Here is a 20,069-nt window from a genome sequence, read left to right as displayed (position 1 = left end):
ATTAATACTTTCTACTGTGTGCGGGCCAGCCAGTAGTTAGAGAGGGGGCCCATGTTTTCTTAGGGCTCAGATGGCAAAGCTAAGTATTCAGCCTACGGCAGGAAAAAAGTGCCTTTTTTGTTTTCTGGCTGGAGAGTCCAAGCATTCCCAAAGGAACACAATGAATGGCCCATTTTGTCAGACACTGTTTCGTAGACATAGAATTCTTGTTTTTTCATAATTATTCTTGCCCGTCACTGGGTGTGCACATGACATTTGAGCGTGTTTTAAAGTCTTAACACACTCATGTGCCTGCAATAAAGTTACTCATAACAATCCAGGCTTTCTGCAGACAACAGAGCAGGGTCTGTTGTTTTCACAAGTCACAGCAGCTGGGAGGCAATTGTGAAGACAACAGCTTAATCTAGCTGGAAAATACAGGAAGAAGAGAATATACACTCAATTTCCTTCCATATTATTGCAAACAATGCAGAGGGCTTTTTTTTTGTTGTGGCTTTTTCTTTTCTTTGCTCTGGGTGGTCTGACTGAAAATGTGAGTGGCATAAAATCCACAAGAAAACGTACTTTGAATTTTCAACTTGTTGCATTTCTCTGTTCGTTCCAATTTGCCTAAATCTGTCAAAGGGTGAGAATATTAATCTACATGAGCACTTTAAAAATCTTACAATAACAGCCTTACTTTGACCTCATCTACAGTGTTTATTCTGGTGTTGGTTTTCAACATATGTTGCTGTTGCTTCTGAGTTACGCTGGTATAAATGAAACTGGAATCAGGAACTTAGAGGAAATCTCATTGCTGAAAACTTCCATTTGAAAGAACATTAGTTAAAGAAAAAATAAAGCCAAGCAGCCCTAGATGTCTGAAAGTTGTGTTTTAGCTTCTGTGTAAGAGGACAAGGGCACTCAGTAATTTGTTTCTTTATTGCATGCTTCTGAATCTGTAGATTAATCATATTTGTAAATGCTTCATTTATTTCAGAAGCACATTTACAAACAAAGCATGCAATAAATTAACATGCAAACTCAGTTAAAAAGCATCCTAAGTAGGCAGTGATCAGTCAGTTTTTACCCTAGCTATATCTTCTGAGGTAGTTTTGGGAAATACGAAGAAACTGGTAGGTTTTTTTCCTTGATGCAAAGGATGAAAAGTGAAGAGGAGCATATTCTTCAAATATTATGTCAATACTAGAAACAGTAAAATGCAAATTTACATACATTTGGTTGGAGAGGTCGGGGTAGCTTAGCAGTCACCATTAGTTGTGGTTTCACTGAGTGCAGATGTTTCTTTTAATAAAAAGGCAATATTTATCCAGTTGCAGTGAAGGTACCTTCCTTTTCTGGTCTTTGGAATACTGTATACAGCAGATTTCCAGTAACCATAGCAGAGAACTCAGATGGGAAAGATTTTTATTATGCCTAGCTCAGAGATTATAGCAGTGACTGGTAACAGCAAAAGCCAGGCAGACAGTGAGTATGGAAAAAAAATGAAGAATTTGAACACGGTCCAGACGTTCAGCAGAATCAAGATCAGGCTGTTGTGTACTGAAAAACCACAATATGTACTCTGAGATAACTTAGATGTGGACTCTACTGTTTTTAACAGAGCTGCAAATAATACAGTGCCACATGCACCAGCCAGTTCTGGGACAGTAGTATCAGTGATGTACCTACTATTGGAAATGCAGTGGTTATTACTCTATTCAGCAACAAAATAAAGCAGATAAATAATAATATCACATAGATGTAAAATCCTTCTTAAAAAGAATGGATGGGTACTTCAAGGTCCATATTATATCACCTAGGCACACTTACTGACCTAACAGTAAGCAAAACCTCTTCCTCTTTTTTCCTTAACATATAATCCCACATCTCTGCCCTCCATTTCCCTTAAAAATACAATACCAATGTGGTTCAAAGTAAACATACAGGTTATTTGGTCTGTGCATCTCACGTTGACCCTGTTCAGCCCATTTGCCCTCAAACCTCAGAGGTCTTATACTGTTATCTTATTTTATTGTATTTTCTTTGGTTAATTTTGGAGCTAGACTTACCTACACAAATAAAAATTAAAATTAAAACCAAACAAACAAACAACTAAAAACTCTTTTAAAAAAGCCATCTAACAGCTCTCTTTTACCTGAAAAGACAGTGAAGACAGACAAGCATGTGCTAAAAAAATAGGGAGTCTGGGGCACAGCATTATTTACTCTGAAGACCCTTGACTGCACCAGGAGCGCTTTAGAAAAGCAAGATTTTAATTGGTTTCAGATGCAAGCATCTGTCTTGATAAACAAATGTTTGTGAGTGTCCCTATTTCCTTAGTGTGATGCTACTTTTATGTCTAAGCTTTTCTTGTATTTGTGACAATGAATTCTCTAAAGCCAGGAAAGGCAAATGTATTTCACTGGAAGTTTATTGACTATTTTGGGCATGACTGTATTTATATCAGTGATCTCAAAAGGAGAATTTACTGCCAGACAGCTACCTTGTATACACAAAAAATACTCTCCAGAAGAGATGAAGTGAGAATGAATGCTATGAGTTTTGCAAGGAGACTGGAGTGAGGAGTGAAAAGACTAAGTGGAGGATAAAAGAATGATTTGATAAATAGAAGAGACAGAAATAAATCCAGCAATAGTAGATGTGCATTATACAGAGTGATTTCCAAATTGTTACTTAAATTGTCTACCACTACGATTATCCCAGCTGGCTTAAGACTTCTTCACTCAGCAGCAAAACTTTTATATGTCTCATGCTCAAAGTATGTCTTTAAACAGATAGAGGTGGTCTTCCCAGAGTAATTATTTAAGGAACAGGTTTTGTCTGTTCAAGAAAGTAATTCAAATGGTGACTATCCAGTAGTGCAGCAAGCAAGCTGTATAGCCAGGTGGGCCTAAGAACCTTGAAATCCCAAGTGAGGGATTTGGAAAAGAAGAGGAAAACATGTTCTACATATATGTACACCTATTTCTGTGTGCATATATATGTGTGTGTATTATAAAATATTTATATAAGATATAAATATGTGTATGTAAATATGTATTCTACATGCATATATACACATCTGTATATTATATATGTACATGTGTATAAATTTAGAATATTGTTTTTTCTTTATAATATAAAATATATAAACATATCTGTACACTAACAGATTTTTATATAGAGAAAGAGACTTTCACTTTAAGGAAATGTTTGATAGGATAGGTTCTGCTTGTTAAGATGTGTGAGTTTCTAGTGGTGTGGATGATACACTAACTTCCATAATATAGACTTTGTAAGCCTAATCTCTTACTATTGAGTAAACAAATTTGCACAAAGGCATCTTCAGTGTAGCACTGAAGCACTGTGTAGTTGTTTCCTGGGGAGCACAGTGGCTTACAGGTAAACACAGAGGCAGGACTTTGAACAGGGCTGTTGAAAGAAACTTTTTGTTTTCTCCTCTGATTTTGGAAGTCTGTTTGAATAGGCTTTATTTGCAGGGTACCTTCTCTTGTTTTCTTATTACCTGACCAAATGACCAAAATTATTACTTAGTTTCTGGATCTGGCTGTCATTAGGGCACGCCATTGTAGCTCAGTTTTACAAGATGTTATTATATTAGACTGATGTGTTGGACTCTGATTTTACCACCAAGTAAGCCCTCATCCTTATTCATAGTTTTTTTTTTTTTCCTTTTCCTTTCTATATGTCTTTTCCATTCTTATTCCAATGTATCTAGAAATTGTCATCACTAACTAGTTCCTACTTTGGAAAAAAATCAGCATTTCAGCTGCTCCTGCAAATTCTTTCACCTTCTGAGCAGTGATTAATATACAGGTTTAAGCAGAATATTTAAACAAAACCTAAGAAAAAAAAGAAAAGAGCAAATATGCAGGCTAATGGTGCACCCTGAGGTGAGCAAAATGCATTTTTTTAACAAGCCAAGCATAGCAAAAAACCTATTCTACAGTGAAATTAATAATTACCAAAAAGATTTGCTAGCATTATTGTTGTATCCTTTATGAGAATATGGGTAACATGTTTAAAAAACATGGAAAGTGTGAATCAAAGCCCAAAGATTCAAACTGGTCTCTAATTTTTAATGTGAATTCTATTTATATGCCCCTGGTGCATAGACTGAAATAGAGTCTGTGGATAACAAGTGTCTTTAGAGTTGTGCCACTTAACCTGAAAATTGTATCTGTTCCTCTGATATTATGGATTTCTAATTTTCTTTACAATCCTGATTTAACAAAGCTCTAAGGTAGGAGGGCATCCTGGTGCCTCATGTAGTAGGTGCCTGGCTATAATATATGTTTTCAGCCCCAAATATCTTCCAAAGGCAAGGTTTGTTTATTAACTGAACCCCATGCTGAGATTCAATCAATCTAATACAGGCTGAGTTTGAAGTTGAACATTCAAACGTATGCCCATACATCTTGGGCATATATCTTACATAATGATGTTGGCCCCAGACATCTTTCTGGGTTTGTTTATGTCTGTTATGGATTCCCCTCATTATCCATGCTGTTTGAGGGATTCCCTATGGATTCAGCCAGTTTATTGCATACTTTTTTAATTTTATGCCAAGCTGAATGTTCAGAGTGGCAGCTCGTATGGTAGCTCTGTACAGCTTCCTTTCAAATCCAAAGATGAATGCTGTGATTAAGGTTAAATAAAATAATATAGAAACCAACGTGCTGTGAAAGGGTATAGAAGAGAATGCCTCAGGAGGGGCAAGAGGGTTATAGAAGTAATGTGAATGATAGAACATTATGTTGACTACTCTCCTTATTTCTTTTCCTTTTAATTATGGTTAACCAGTAGAGCAACCATTCTGTGATTTGTAAGATCTTCCTTAGTGAGCATCCATAGTAACAACACTGGTAAAGCTCATTTACTAAGCTTCATCAGAACGAAGGGATGTTTTAATATGCCAGTCCCTAAGCACATCTGTGTGTGCCCACAACTCCCAGTAACATTAATTGAAGTTGCCTGTACAGAGTGGAGCCTTAAATATAGAAAGCAGAGATTGGTATGGGCCTGGGCCATGCTGTATTCTGTGTCCTGCTCCACCAAGTAAGTGGTGGTTTTGAGGGTCTCCTCCTGAGACACCAATGTTGCCCTTCTTATAGTCAGTGTATAGTACCTATTTAGTTCTTGTAGAAGAGTTTACTGGGTGTAATATATGGTCAAAAGAAACTACAGCTAAAAGGCAGGTTTTTCTTATAAAGCCTTTGCATTATGAAAAACGTTTATAAACTCAGATTTATAAACACTTAATTAATCAGTTCCCCCTGCCTTTCATTGGAAATAAACAACCAGCGATATTATTTTAAAATAAAGCACAAGGTGTAACAAAAATGAAGTAATGTTTTGAGAAATATGTGATTGATGAATAAAAAACAGAGAGAAGGGTCGAGGGGGTGTTGGTCCAGCATTCATTATTCAGGCAAAACTTCTCCTTTAGCGTGCATTAAGTCAGGAAGACCAGACAGTGTCTGGAAAATTATTTGTTCTTTGAGAAGTAGTCTCTCAAATATGTTCCCTTGTTTCTTAAATGTGAAGGCATCCTTTGACTGTCTTAGTTATTTTATCTCTATTGATTTAAAGAAAACAAAAGAAACTTTAAAACCTGGAAACATAAATATCATTGAACCACCCACTTAAAAAAAAAAAAAGGGAGGGGGGGAGGGGGGGCGGGGGGAGTGAGAGAGATGGAAAAAGAAAAGAAAGCACAGTGGATGGTTTCCAGGAGGGAACATGCTATGTTGTGTAAAGGGGGCTAGTGTAACAAGAAGTCATCTATTCTTGATTTCTTTAGACAGCTAGAGCTTTGTGCCTTGTCTAGTTTCTACATTTTAAGAGCTTGTTCTGTGTAGCAGAAATAATACAATAAATGGGTTTAACCACATTTGTCTCAGCTAGACAGTCTGCTTTGTCAAAGATTGCTGGTACAACATAAACAAATTATGTGTTTGTAGTGCTTTTCAATGAAAGCCTATCTAACAGAGTGGAGATTGTGTTTCGGCAGCTGTAGATTTAATCTCCTACCTGTCAGTTAAAGCAGGCATTTCCTGAGGAGATAAGGCCTGGCTGCAGAGGGGGGAGCAGTCGCAGCTGGACAAAGGGCCATTGTTATTGCCCAATAATTCTATGTAGATTTGCCTGTGCGTTTCATCACACCAACTCTGGCACATTGTGTTTGCAGAGGAGCCAGCCCTTTGCTGCAGGCTCGGCAGGCAGAGAGAAAGGGCATTGCAGCACAGCTTTGTGCTGTTGGTTCCCAGCAATTGCCATGAACAACCGAAGGAAACATCCCAACTTTGAGAGCAGCATCACTCTAATGTGAGTGTGATCATAGAATTCGTGGCAAGGATCTATTCACAAGCTGAAAACATGCCTTAAATAACACTGGAGTGCTGACAAAGTGGGGAAAGCCAGAAAATGGGAAATTCCTTTTTGAGTTTCAGGATCCTTTGCAGAAAAGGCAGCACAGCAGTGTGGATTCATGCCTAAAGTGTAGCTGTTGTGGGAATTTTAACACCCCAACTTGGATAGGAGATACCTAGTGCTGGGAGTGCTAGGAGATACCTAGTTTCCTGGTTTCCTGCCTTATTTTACCTTTTTAATTTTATTGCTCTTTGAAAATGTTTTTGTAGATGTATCATGAATGCTGTAGAAAGTCGAGGAGCCAATATAACTGATTTGAGCCAGACACAGTTGGTGTAGGAAGGAAGCAGGCTGTGTGTATGTCACTGGAATTTTAGGAACTCTCTGTTACTTAGTCCCAAACTGCAATAATTACTGAATACCTAACACTGGCAACCAGCTCAGTCATACTGTGCAAACACACCAGTTTCCTGGAGCCTTTTCTGAGTAAAGATGGTCAGGTCATGTCAAAAAAATGAGGAATCCTTGGAAGACACAGAACAAATTAATTTTTGCATGTTATCAGTATTCTGGTTTGACTTTGATCTCTAGATGCAGGAGTTTTCTCCATTAAACTAGTTCTCAATAGAATTGCCTTTGATAACCCTTTGTGTTTCAATTTAGACACTCCATAAACATGATGTGATTTTTGAAAGTTATCTAGGTTACTTTTCTGCATTATACAGAAAAGATAAAATATGCAGAAGCAAGAATATTCTCACTATATCTGAATACCTACTTTGACCTAGTCAAATATATTAATATAATATTATCCATTTAGACTTGAGCAAAATAACCAATACTTGTCTTTACAATGAAGAGTAAACTCACAGACAATTAAATACCTGAAGAAATCAGCATTTGACTGGGTGTGATGGGAAAGGTGTCTCCTTTCCATACCTGTGACTCACCTCCACTTTTTTGTCCTACCAATATTCAAGTGTTTGACAGCTAAGCTGTGTTAGTGCTGGTGTGTACCTGCACTAAAGCTGCCTCATTCTGGTTTTGCAACAGAGCATGTCCCTTGTTAGCCTTAACTCTGCACTCTCAGTAGGTCTTTATTTAATTGTGCAGTAAAATATAAAGGTTGTGAGCAGAAGATCACAATGGAATTAGTTTATATCTGCTATGCATTGGAACTTCTGTGACTGGAAAAGAAATCGAGGCCCCTCTGCATGTCCTCATGTGTAAACTGGAGACATAATACTATTCTTTGAATGGGGCCTTGAACTTCATTTAATTAATATTTATAAAGTATTCAAAATTTCTAAGTGCTTATGTAGTTACAATACAATATAGTTACAAATCTTGGAATATCAGTGAAAACACAGAGAACTTTAAAAACAATGTGGTGATCGGGAGGAAATTCTTCCTTCAGAAAGTAAATGGCAGAACTCTTGTTACCCTCAGTGCCCCCTGTATTTCAGATCTATTTTCTATTACTTTAATATAACAGAAAAACCTCAACCTGTTTTTTTGTTGTACCTTTTTTTTTTTTTTTTTTTAACCTGTATAGGCCAGAAGGAGTTTTGTTCAGAGGCACTGAAAGATGTTTCTGGTTTTGTTTTGACTTCTGATGGAGGTATTCTTCAGTGAAAGACAATCAGTCCTTTAGCAATCATCAGTGTATGGTGCTAAGTTACTTTTTTTGGTACTGTACATTGCAAGCCCTTCTATTGAGGGAATTAGTTTCATGTTAATACCCGGTGCTGGCTACTATTCAATAGAGAACTCTGTCTTGAAAGGATATGGGGAGAAGAGTGCTTGAAAGCACCAATATGAAATGCAGATTTTAAAGCATCTCCTGCTCTAAATTTTCCCATCAACAGGAAATTTCAATCTATTCCAAAAATCTTGCACATTTTGATATCACCATAAAAACATAAGCTATTAAGGATTTTCTGACATAATTTATATTTAGATTTGAGCTCCAGTAATGGAGCTTCTGTATATAAAATATCAACAAGTATCATTAGGCTGCAGTATTTTTCTTATTTTGGCATGAGTAAGACAAGGTGCAAATGAGAAGCATACATCTTCACTAGTCTTTGAAACTATCGGAAATAATTGACTTGCTCAGTCTTCTGTGATGGCTTGGTGACCACTAACTGTGACAATTTGCATAATAGTCAGCTCTTCACTTCTGTAGAGATAACTGTTTGTATCTGATTAAAATTAGGACTGTTTTAGTTCTCCTGACTTTTCCAGAAGTTGCAGAAATAGAGATTTGCTGTTATGCTTTAACCAAACAAATGCACACAAGGGGATAACAATATGCTGAGTTTATGCAGATTTTACAACACAAATCTGAATAAAATACCCACTAATAGACCCTTAAGGAGTAATAAACACACATGAATTTTCCTTAGTTGCACTTTAAAGTGATTTTAACATACTACTAGACCTTAACAATAATATTTAATTGACAAGATTATGCATTTGTATGGATTGAAAAGGTGGTAGATCTCTAATTCCAAATGAACTATAAATTCAATTTTGCATAACATGTTTTATTTATTTCTCTATAGCAGAGATGTTCTCCATCCCTCCTAGTGAGACTTTCTTAAAATACAGACAATTTAAATAGATTTAATTACCATTTATCATACTTGTAACTTCATGAGATCATCTTTAGTTGAATTCTGTATTTTCAGGTAGTCAAGGAGCTAGATAAAAACAGGGCAACACAATAAGAGGCTAATAGAAATCAAATGAGAGCAAGGGTTTAAAGCTATTCTGGTTTATGAGTGGTTTGTAGTATTTTTATGATGCTCCCTTCTTTATTTCCTGAGTTGGTGGAATTTAAGTTCAGTTCATTTAAAGTTTCAAAGTAGTGAGGAAAAAATAATGAAAAAATAAGGATGCTCTTTTTCTCTCCATGATCATGGCTGCAATTTTCACATTAATGTTGTGGCCACTGCAGCAGACTTAAATCTCCAAATCATGCTGCCCATTGGACAAATGGAAAAAATGATAGGGGGAAAGAAAGAAAATAGCTGTTACAATCTCTTTAAAAATTCAGTAGTGGGGTACAAATTTTTTTATAATATTTCCCATATGAAAAGTTCTCACTTTGTAAGTCTGTGGTATCTTTTTTTTTTTTTTTTTTTTTACAGTTTATTTGCCAACACTTCCCCTGGGATCTCATTGGCAGACATTTTCTTTGTGGCTCATGTACTTCCACTGAGAGGAAATACTTTTCAATTAGACTGTAGATAATTAGATGGCAGATAAATTAGAACATAATATACCTCCCTATATAGATATGGCTCCAGTGGTTCTATATTGCTAACAGGAGCAAAAAGTAGTCTCTGAGTAATTTTTGATGTGGGAGCTATGTCAGTGCAATTTTTCAGAGCCTCAGCTACGATACAGGGCCTGCATGATCACTTTTGGCCTGTTGGAACCCACCTTTCTTCAATGGTTCCTCCTCAGGGACCCTGAATCCTCAGCCTCCCTGGGGTTATTTATGCTTGAAAGGATTTTTCACTTAATGTTTGAGTCCACTCTCACATATTATCTTTACATTAGACAATGCGAAGCATTGATGGTGCTTTAATTCAAAGCTTTGAGAGTTCCTGAGTTACATTTCTGAGCTCAGGACAAAAGGCCCAGCCCCCAGTCACACACAAAGTAGCCAGGTCCTTTATAACTGAACTGGTCAGTTAATCCAGCCTTACAATCACTTTGCTTCATCAGAACAACACAAATAAAACAGCCAGACCATTCAGTTATAACCAAAGAGATGTTTTTATTTTTTCAGTACAATTCTTCTGCAGTTTTTTCTAACTAGATCATTTTGGGGGGACAGAAAAAGGCTCAGTCACAGCATGAGTTGGGGAGAAGATTTAGACACAAACCTGCACAAATCTTAGCACGTAACTGCTTTTAAGCATTTAAGTGATCCCACTGACTTTGATACATATGTTTTCACAGAAGTCCCTGCTTCTTTATGCAACATGATGTTTGCTTCCTTACATGATTGCCAGAATGACCTAATCAAAATAAGATTCAAATTAACAAAATTTCTTATGTTTCCTCTCTTGCAAAGGACAAAAAATCAACACTAGTTATTGAAATTAATAAAATTCCAATAGTAGTATAAAAATAAAGTGCCATGTATTGTATACAGGTGAGATAAATACATATAGTACACAGGGTATTTAAGAACGTGCATTAGTATTACTGGGAACACAAGCACTGCCATTATTATTTTTAAAATTAATCAACTCAAAATGTAACCTGTTGAGCTATCAGCTATAGCCATGCTATTCTATCATATAAACACGTATTTTGAGCATTCTGAAAATTCACATTCTTACTTGATACGCTGTCATTACCTGGAAAACTCTTCTATTACACTGCAGTTTTTAAATGAGAGAGTAGAAAATTTTAAATGCAATTCTACTATGGAAATTTAGAGGCTTAATGACTGCATATACAAGTTAAAGCTTTAGTCTGCCTTCACCAATATTTCAAGAAGTTAAAAAATCTTAGGTAGAAGTTCAAATTTAAGCTTTGAAAAGGCCAGTGCTAAACATGAATGGCTTTTAACCAGGAGGACTGTCCAGCCAACTTGTGAGATTAGCATTCACATGACTGTAGATAAAGCACTGCAGATTTGCCCAGCTTATCAAATGGGCCACCAGCTTTTATTATTTCAGGGAGAATCAAATTGGAAGTTGCTTCTTGAACTAATCAGGACTGATTTGCTCTAAAGTTACTTCCTGACTTAGATCTCAGGCAAGGAAGTGCTGTAATCAGTTCCCAAGGGCTGTCAGAGTTGTGATGGGATATTAAAGGAATGGTACACTACCTTTTAAGATTTCCCTCATCTTGGCTGCTTCTCACATTTAATGCAGCTAAACTTCAGTTTCTTGTATAGTACCAAAGATTAAATTTATGAAGTAGTTCTGTGTAAGATACAACTTAAGTCTGCAGAACTGAATTTTGCTCAGGTTTTCTCCAGGGTGTGAGCAGTTCACTTAAAGATATAGACTGGCAGAATTGTTCAAACCCACTGATTTACCACCCGTCACCAAAAAAAAAAAAAAAAAAAAAAAAAAATCTTCATGAAAGAGAAAATTAGTCCCTCTGAGTGTCACTGCTTGCATATTAACCCATAGTGTGGGCTCTGCCAAGTTACTCTCTGACTGACTGCTGCAGATGCTCTTTCTCAAGTATTCTGAGTGAGATCTTTAGTGCAAGTCTTTGGGGACAAACAATAGCACCTGTTCGTCACAAGACAGCAGCCCAGTTAGTCCATTCATGTATCTTTAATGAAGCTCTGGGGCAGATGGCAAAAAATGGCATCATCAACAACTTAGCACAGAGGAGACAAAAGGGAAAGTGCCGATCCAACAATGAGCTGTTTTTACGAATGGGAAGAGACAGGGTCGGAGTGTTTCTCGAGCATCTGCTACAGTCTTCATTTTCAGAAAGACCTGAGGACCACCTCAGCAATTAAAATTTTGGGGGTTATAGCTGATTTTATGAACCACACCAGTCAACCCCAGCTTCCAGTTTCTCCTCCCACCAGTAAAATTGTAATAGTAATAATAACAATAGCAGCAACAATAAAAACAAGAACACCCTCATGAAAAAGAATTGTCAAAAGTGAAAGTGCCTCCTTTTTTTTGGCATTCATTTTATATCTGTAATAACCTAGTGATCAGTGACACTTGTACATTCTCTTCCTTTTTGTTGCTTTTTTGTGCATGTCAGTTGACCTGTGCTGAAAATTGCCATCCATGTACATAACAATTCTAGGTGAAACCAATATTTGCCTAGGAATAGATTTCAATCCATGCCAGAGGGAAGGCCCATGGGAGGGTATGTTTGCCATTCGGTCTGGGCTTTTTTCAATCTGTATAACTCAGACTTATATTCTAAATGTGAGCCACCTTCAGCCAAAGTTACATTGATTTGTATAGGCTGAGGACCTGATCCGGTGTTCAGTTTCAAGGCAGAATAGCAGATAGCCACAACATACTATTCCACACTTAAAGAATTGTTTTTTTTGAGAATGAAAAAAAAATAATGATTATATGGTGGAGTACATTCAGCTCTACAGAACTGCACTGGGAAATAACCTTAGTAGGATTTGTTTGTTATATGTTTTAAGTGATTTTTATGACACTGGTGTGAAGAATTGCTGTGAATGCTTATGCATCATTACTCTAACTGTGGTACTGTGATCTCTTCTGTGCCTTGTGAGATTGCCTTGATATCTTGTACCTTTGCAACCCCATGGAAATACTTAGTGTGTGATTGAAAGGGATATTTCTTAAGCATTGGGTCCATTTGATGAGGCAGTAGAGAACTCCTGAAAATGGTTCTAAGTAGCATTGTGTCGAATTCTTTCCAGTGTAGCCTGCAGTTGTTTCTATCAGACAAAGCCTGTCATTTTCAGTTGCTGTACTCCTGTAGAACCAGTGTAAAGGAACACCACACAGCAAAACCAGCACCATTTTGTAAGAGGCAAATGCCTGTGCTGGGCACATGGGGATCAACTCCAATCTAACCAAGTTTAACTCATGTCCTAAAATGCACAGCTAGGCTTACCTCAGCTAAAATGAGAGAAATAGCTGCTCAAAGCTAGTTTCTTTCACACCCCAGTGCCATAACAGTAATTGCACAAAGACCTTTTTATTATAAGTTGCTTTTCCTGAGAAATGGATTCAGAAAAATACTGTAAAGTATTTATTTTTGCTTGACCTTTATTAACCTACATGTTAGGGCTTTCCCAAGAGAAGAGTTGTTGGTAAATTAACCCTCATAGACACACACAGTAGCATTTCTGCACTGCATCAATGGTTGTGAAAGTAATGGGGATATGACAAGAAAATTTGGCACTATTTAAACAGTGTCATAGGTCAACATATGGGATTGGACCAAAAAAGTTCTTTAGGAATTAAACAGAAAAAAAAAAAAACCCGAAACGCTTGAAGTGTACTTTAACTTTTTAATAGTATTTAATGCCATCAATTTATGGTAGGATGAGGGCAACATTTTTTCTGCCAAAAGCCCCAATTTCTTCCTACATGTACTAGCTTTGATATATAAGCCATTATATGTCTGCTTAACTACTAATCAGAAAAATCCTAGTCATACCCATGGGTACTTCTGGGATTAAGGAATATGGATAAAAACTCTTTGTGATCCTAGCCACTGTCTCTGAAAAACGTAGCATAAATTAAGGAACTAGAAAATTAGCATGTGGATTTAATAGACATTATTCTATCACATGTCCCATTTTCTATATATTGAATACAAAAAGGTAAGGGTGAATAATTTTTTGCTTTTGCATGTTTGAGCTCTTTGATAAATTTATTAAGGTCAAATTATATTTGATATGGTAGGTTTTATTCTGAAATGTTCTCTGAATACAGCTCCATAATTACCAAGCTACATGATAGTCCATACAGCTATAAAACTGCTTAGAAAGACAAGCAATTTATATGTTATAGTGAGGTGTATATGGCAAAGGATGTTTAATTGGAAGCCAAGATGTTGGAGCCTTAAATCTTAAGAGCTGGGATGTTGCCTAGTTAATACTGAAGTAAGATTTTGAAATAACATACCTGAGTTGATGGTAAATAAGTGAACAATACAATGTTGTGGGATCTCAGCCTTAAATTTACCCTAAGAATGGTAAAATTATAACATCTCAGGTAGGTACTGCAGCGTTAGGTTGCTGCTAAAATGCCCCTCTACTGTCTGTGATCAAAGATGAGAAAATCTGTGCAAAATTAATAGAAATACATACCAATTCTCTTTTTAAAGAACCTATGGTATATTAGAAAGGTTTTGAAGGCTTTACCTTGTGCCAGGACAGGGAATATTAATAACAATAATAATAATTTTTGTTTAAGTAGAAGAAGTAGGAAAACGTGCAGTTCACTGAGGCTGTTACACCTTTGACACTGAGGGAAAACAATGTTAGTGAGGGCTTTGATGTGATAATGTGAAATTGGCAGGGGTTACATTAAAGAGAAGGTTCTCTGGGACTGTGTGAACACAAGAACACTATCAGTACTGGAGAAATACCTGTCAAGACAAATTTGTGCTATTTCTGATCAGAGGCTCTCTTCTGTTTAGCAGGTTCAGGGTCACATGCCTCCGCTCATGATCCCAATTTTTCCACACGACCAGCGGACACTGGCAGCGGCTGCTGCAGCCCAGCAGGGATTCCTCTTCCCCCCAGGAATAACCTACAAGCCAGGTAAGCTGGCAAAGATGTGAAGCTATTTAACATTTTAAGATATTAACTGTAGCTTCTTGTGTGATCTGTCTCATATTGTTGATGTTACACAACAGGCGTAGCTGGTTGGAAATAACGTGGAGTTTTGCAACTACACTTGAAAGAAATCTCCTGGTTTGAAGGAGGTGGATAGAATATTGGTTATTGAATATCATGAGGTTCATTACCTTTATTTCCTACAAAATAATTTGCTCTACGTACATTGGCCCATTTGCCTAGTAATTTGTATCTGGTCTGCCTTGTATCGTTATACAAAGGCTATATATCTCAAATTAATTCTGTTATCTTCACTGTACTTGTCTTTTGTGCCAAAATTCTTACTCTTAATTAGAGATAAAAGTCAGAGAAAGTATAATTTAATTAGGAGGCTTCAAATGGACAACTTTTTGTTTGATTTCAATCTGAATAATAAAAGATTTCAGTGGTTCAGTCCCAGTCATCATTCAGACTTGTAACAGGTCACATAACCTTGCAGTGAAATATGTTTTGAGTTGATTTAGCAAATGTTATGATTTCTTTCTTTTTTTCCTCCAAGTTTACAGGACTCCTGGGGAATTCAATTAGGGATATAATGGTTTGAAGCTACTTTCAGAGCCTCCTTGTAAACAGGGCTTTAAATGTTTAAAGACACGTTGCCAAAGGAATTCAATGTAGGAAGATAGTTAAGTAAATAAAAGTCAACCTTATTTTCATTTGTACATTCTTTGTAAGTGACCTCAGTCCAGAAGCAGCAACCTTATTTCGCTCATTAAAAGTATTCCCTGTCAAGCTGCCTTTAGCATATTAACCTGATAACTAATAACTACAAAACATAAATACCAGCTTCTTTTTTGACATTAAATATGAAATGTACAAAGTAAAGCATTGATCCGGCTCCCACTGATGTTAGTGGTGTTTTTACTGTTGACTGCAGCAGGAGCAGGGTCAAATCCAAAGTAAAGCCTTGTAACATATGATGTAAACAGCATGCTAATTAAAAGCCAGGTTGAACCTAAAATCTTCTCTAGCAAGTTTACTTAATATTAGATGAAGTGAAGCCAAGCAGGATTTCAGCAAGCATTTCCGTTTGTCCCACTCCCTTCTGTGTCTTTATTCTCAAGACACTCCTCTTTAAATGCAGACTCTTTGTCCAGTAACTGTCTTATTTTTAGATTTAACAACTCCAAAATTCTTTTCCATTTAACAAACTTGTGCACTGTATGCAGGAACCAGTTTATGGAGCTCTGAAAGTCACCTAGCTCTAGATGACACAGGACGATGGTCATTCACACGTCACCACCTCACAGCAGCTGGGGACCAAAGTGAAGACTATTTTGTATCCAAAGACATAAAAGCTGCCAGTTGTGAGAACTGTAACTGTCTGCAACACCCTGGCTAATGCCTTTCCTCTCACAGGCAAGAGAAAGCATATGCTTTAGTTTCCCTGCTTTTCCCATTTTGATCTGAGATGCTTTCTGAATAGTGACTATTAATGATTAAGCTATTGGTTGTGGTTTCCCCCTGAAAAGTGCTATACCAAATCGTGTTGTGTTGATTTTGGCTCTGAGGCTACTTGGTACAATAACTCAAGAAAAAGAGTACCAGCATTATTTTCTGGACCTATTCTAAAGTGTACTCTACAGTACCTATGGTAACACTATTGACCTTATGCTAATTATACACTACTTCACCTGTGATCCTATTGACCTCATAGCAGAAGGTGATACAACTTTAGGGTATTTTTTTGCTTGCCAGAGTGCAGAAAGAGAGATCTATAATGAATGATAGAAGAATGAAGTGCAGTCAGAAATTGAAGCCCAGATACCTCAGAATACAGCTAGGCAATTTGCTAGTATGTTAGTGGTTTATCTCCAGATGATGCTAGAAAAGACCAGAAGTCATGGTGATCTGATTATGCCAAGTGGCTTGCCAGAAGCCTCTGAGAATAATGGTATTGTTAATATATTTATTAATTTCTACAGCATGTGGAGTAAAGGTAGCTGGGCAGGTTAGCAGTTTCTGTTGCACACCTCATGATTAAAAAAACCACTATAACTACATTTGGTGTTGGTTAATTCCTATTTTTGGCACTTGGCACAGTAGTTAAGGAGTTAATGAAACTGGAGATTAGGCTACCCTCTTTCATAGAGAGAGTTCTTCAAAGTAATTTCTGAGGAATATTTATGAATTTGACTGCTACTACCCTTACTCTTTTACTTTTGTATGAAATGAGTCTTTTACCTCTAGAATTGTCAGTATAGACTCACTTCTACTTCTGTGTAAGATAGGAGATCCCTCTGGATCCTTAAGATTTTCTTTTTGGTTGACCATGTAGTTTCTTTTTCACTTTAGTTTGATGTAGGCAAGACTGAGTTTTCACACTTATGGTTTTCCTTGACATTCAGAAAACACAGAGAGAGGGATTTCAATAATAGGACCTCTGAGTACTTTTAAAACTGACAGTGTCATTTAGAAAATGTCTAATATTGTCATAAAATAGTGTCAAATAATGTCACAGTCACCTAATCTGCTTTTCCCACAAAATGGGCTAGGTATAAGCCATCTCCAACTTGGAAGTGGCAGATCTTAGTGTGTCAGTGCAGCCAAGATGACAAGTCCTGCCTTGGTGTACAAGCAGGGTGTGACTATGTGCATGTGTCCCTGCAGATAGCTTCATGGGCTAAGTGGGAATCAATTTCATGGCTGTTTAGTTCAGTGCCAAGATAGCAGTTTCTGAGTACTGATGCAAATGTGCATTTAACTTCTATGCCTTGAGGTAAGAAAATGGTATTCTTATTGCAAAATACACTAGGTCATGCCCTCAATGGAAGAACTACTACAAGAGAGGAGAATTTAGTAGGGTCTGAGGTCCTTCCAGCTCATGCTGTAGTTGCTCTTGAAGTCCTGAGCTCAGTAAGTCATGGATAGAAAACTCGAGGAATTGCTGATATATGGCTATGCTTTGTATTGAAGTCTAACAGGACAGAATTTCCTGGCAGGATCTGTACTACGAGGTGGCTGTAGCCCTCCCCCTCTTCACTCCCCTCCTCCCCTCAATATTTCGAGCTCTAGGAGGTGAATCAGGCCAAAGTTAGCAAATGCTGATGACAAGTAATAATTACATTAGAAAAAAAAGTCCCCAAAGTCTCATGCTTCCTTATGTATCTCAAAGTCATGTAATACAATTTTCCGGCATGGTAAGTACTAATTGAGAAATCAGAGCTGCATAGACCACCTAATTAATTTTTTATACATATTTCAGTATTTATACTGTATACTGGATTAATTAAAACTTTAGGGCGCTGTGCATCTCAAATGACTGTTGTGACTATTGACCTGCAGGCGCTTGTCGAGACTTGTAGAGTACCTGGTTGTGGGGGTAGCCACTTATTCCAGTGGGAAGCCAAGAGTGGCAGCTGGAAGGAAACTAAAACTTGCCCAGAGATGCTACACAGTTAATATAATCACTTTACATTCCAAGTATAGCAAAGCAGCTTCGCTAGCTCTCTGACTGTGACCACTATACTTAGTGCTTGGAACTGGTGGGTAACATAAGTACCATTATGACTCCTTTCCCAGTGCAAATTTCCCTTCACTTAACCAACCACATGCATCCAGGAAAAGTTAGTGGGCTGGAGTATCCTTGAATGTGATTAGTGTTTCCCCATTAGTTCCCTGGGTCAAGAGGACACTGAGTGGTGTAAGGAGGAGGACAGTCCCCTCCTCCATCTTGCAATGCCTAAAGTATTGCTTTCTTCAAGTTTTGTGGCTATGAGGGAATGGGAAAGTAAGATGAGGATGAAATAAATATGTAGAGAAACCAGACCATCCTTTGAGCAGAGCTCAAGCAGAGCTACAGTTTGCTCTGAGCAGAGACTGGGAGGTCCAGTACCCATGCTTGCTGCATACAACAGTCCATGTGACTTGGAAATGAATGACTGCTTTTCCTTGATAGTTTTCTGCAAATATTTTGTATTATATCGGTTCTTTACCAGATGTGGAAAATATCTGTGAAAAAGATTATTGAAAATAGAGGCATTGTGGTATGGAGGCTGTAAACATCTATTTAAAAAGGTTTGTAGAGTGATATGCTGCAGTGTATTTTCAAAGCATTTATTCATATTTCATGTATAAAGTATAGAAAGTCCATATAAGAATGGCAAAAATGATCCATAAGAGACTTTACTATGATGGCAATAGAGTGAAATATGAAAATGGAGACTGTACCTAGGCTGATGGCAAAAATAGTGAGAAATGGAGCCAATGTTTTGTCCTGGTTCTGTTGCTACTTGCTGTAGGGCAAATCAACAATAACTCATTTGAAATCAACGAAAGTGAAATTAGGTAAAGCATGACAAACAAAACTGTCAAGGTTATTGTCATCTGGCTAAACCTCAGAACATTCCAATACTGTGAGATACTAGTCATCAAATTAATTAAACTGTTTGATTACCGTAGCACATCCACATAACTAACATCATTTAGATCTACTGGATTTCACTGATACCCATGATTGCAATTTCCATTTGGAACAAGTTTTTTGGAAATTTTTCCTAAAGCTGCAAGGTGGTTTAAGTTTTATGTAGCACAGTACTTTATCTAAAGCATGCTGCTGTTCCTCTTGTTGAGGACAGAAAGCATGCATCAAATCATATATCTACTGAGTTGGCCATATAACTTTGTATGGCAGAGGTGCTGCATGAGTGCTTCTAATGGAAATTCCTTGGGACTGGCTTAAAGTCTGTCATGTGTTCTCTGTTGGTTTTTACCTGTTGGAATGAAGAATCTGTAACCTCAGGATTTGTTGTAGCAATCCATATGTGCCTTGCTCCTAAATTTGACATAAGAGCAGAAAGTGGCAGTAGGAAGCTGAGTATTTTCAGCTGGCATTTTCAGAGAACCTCTGCTCACAGTAAAAACAATCAGTTTTGGGGCAACTGATTCTGCTGCAACATGAGGATGACAACAAGGTAGTGTTGTGGCAAACTCTGCTTAGAGCATAGGCAGAACTGAGTAATGTCATTGGACAGGGGAGATGCTCCACAGTATTGCCATATCCAGTTATCTCTATTAACATCTTTCTCAATCCCAATGCCTCTGCACACACAAAATGCATGCCCTGTGTGGGAATATTGCAGGAATGGGCATCTGTATCTTTACTGTATCCTGAGAACACCCTGAGGACAGGCATGCCTCCCTCTGCTCCTCATGCCTGGGAGGGTAGGAAACTCCATTTCCTGTTACTGGAGAGTGGAAGTGGCAGTTTGAGATCCATGCTTGAAGAGGCAGATTTTTAGTTACAACCTAAAGTTGGGAAAACCATCATGAAACAGAAAACTTTGTAAGTCAGATGAGGAGTCAGCTTGTGTCTTACAACTGTGTTCTACCAACACCTTCCCCCTACCCTGAGTCT

General features: G+C 37.4%; 1 protein-coding gene across 15 annotated transcripts in view; it reads left to right on the top strand.

Annotated features, from left to right (window-relative positions):
* Window positions 1–20,069, top strand: part of SOX6 (SRY-box transcription factor 6) — a 329,755-nt gene that overhangs the window by 220,916 nt on the left and 88,770 nt on the right. For 11 of the 15 annotated variants that reach the window (XM_071762378.1, XM_071762369.1, XM_071762370.1 and 8 more), the window contains one exon: window positions 14,515–14,638. In XM_071762378.1, coding sequence (XP_071618479.1) covers window positions 14,515–14,638 — 124 coding nt within the window. The remainder of the gene's footprint in view (window positions 1–14,514; window positions 14,639–20,069) is intronic. The other 4 variants (XM_071762381.1, XM_071762373.1, XM_071762380.1 and 1 more) reach the window with 1 other exon arrangement.

The sequence above is a fragment of the Heliangelus exortis genome, chromosome 18 (assembly GCF_036169615.1).
Source record: "Heliangelus exortis chromosome 18, bHelExo1.hap1, whole genome shotgun sequence".
In the NCBI taxonomy this organism is placed as follows: domain Eukaryota; kingdom Metazoa; phylum Chordata; class Aves; order Apodiformes; family Trochilidae; genus Heliangelus; species Heliangelus exortis.
The sequence above is the reverse complement of the archived record's forward strand: the minus strand, read 5'-3'. Positions and strand labels throughout refer to the sequence as shown.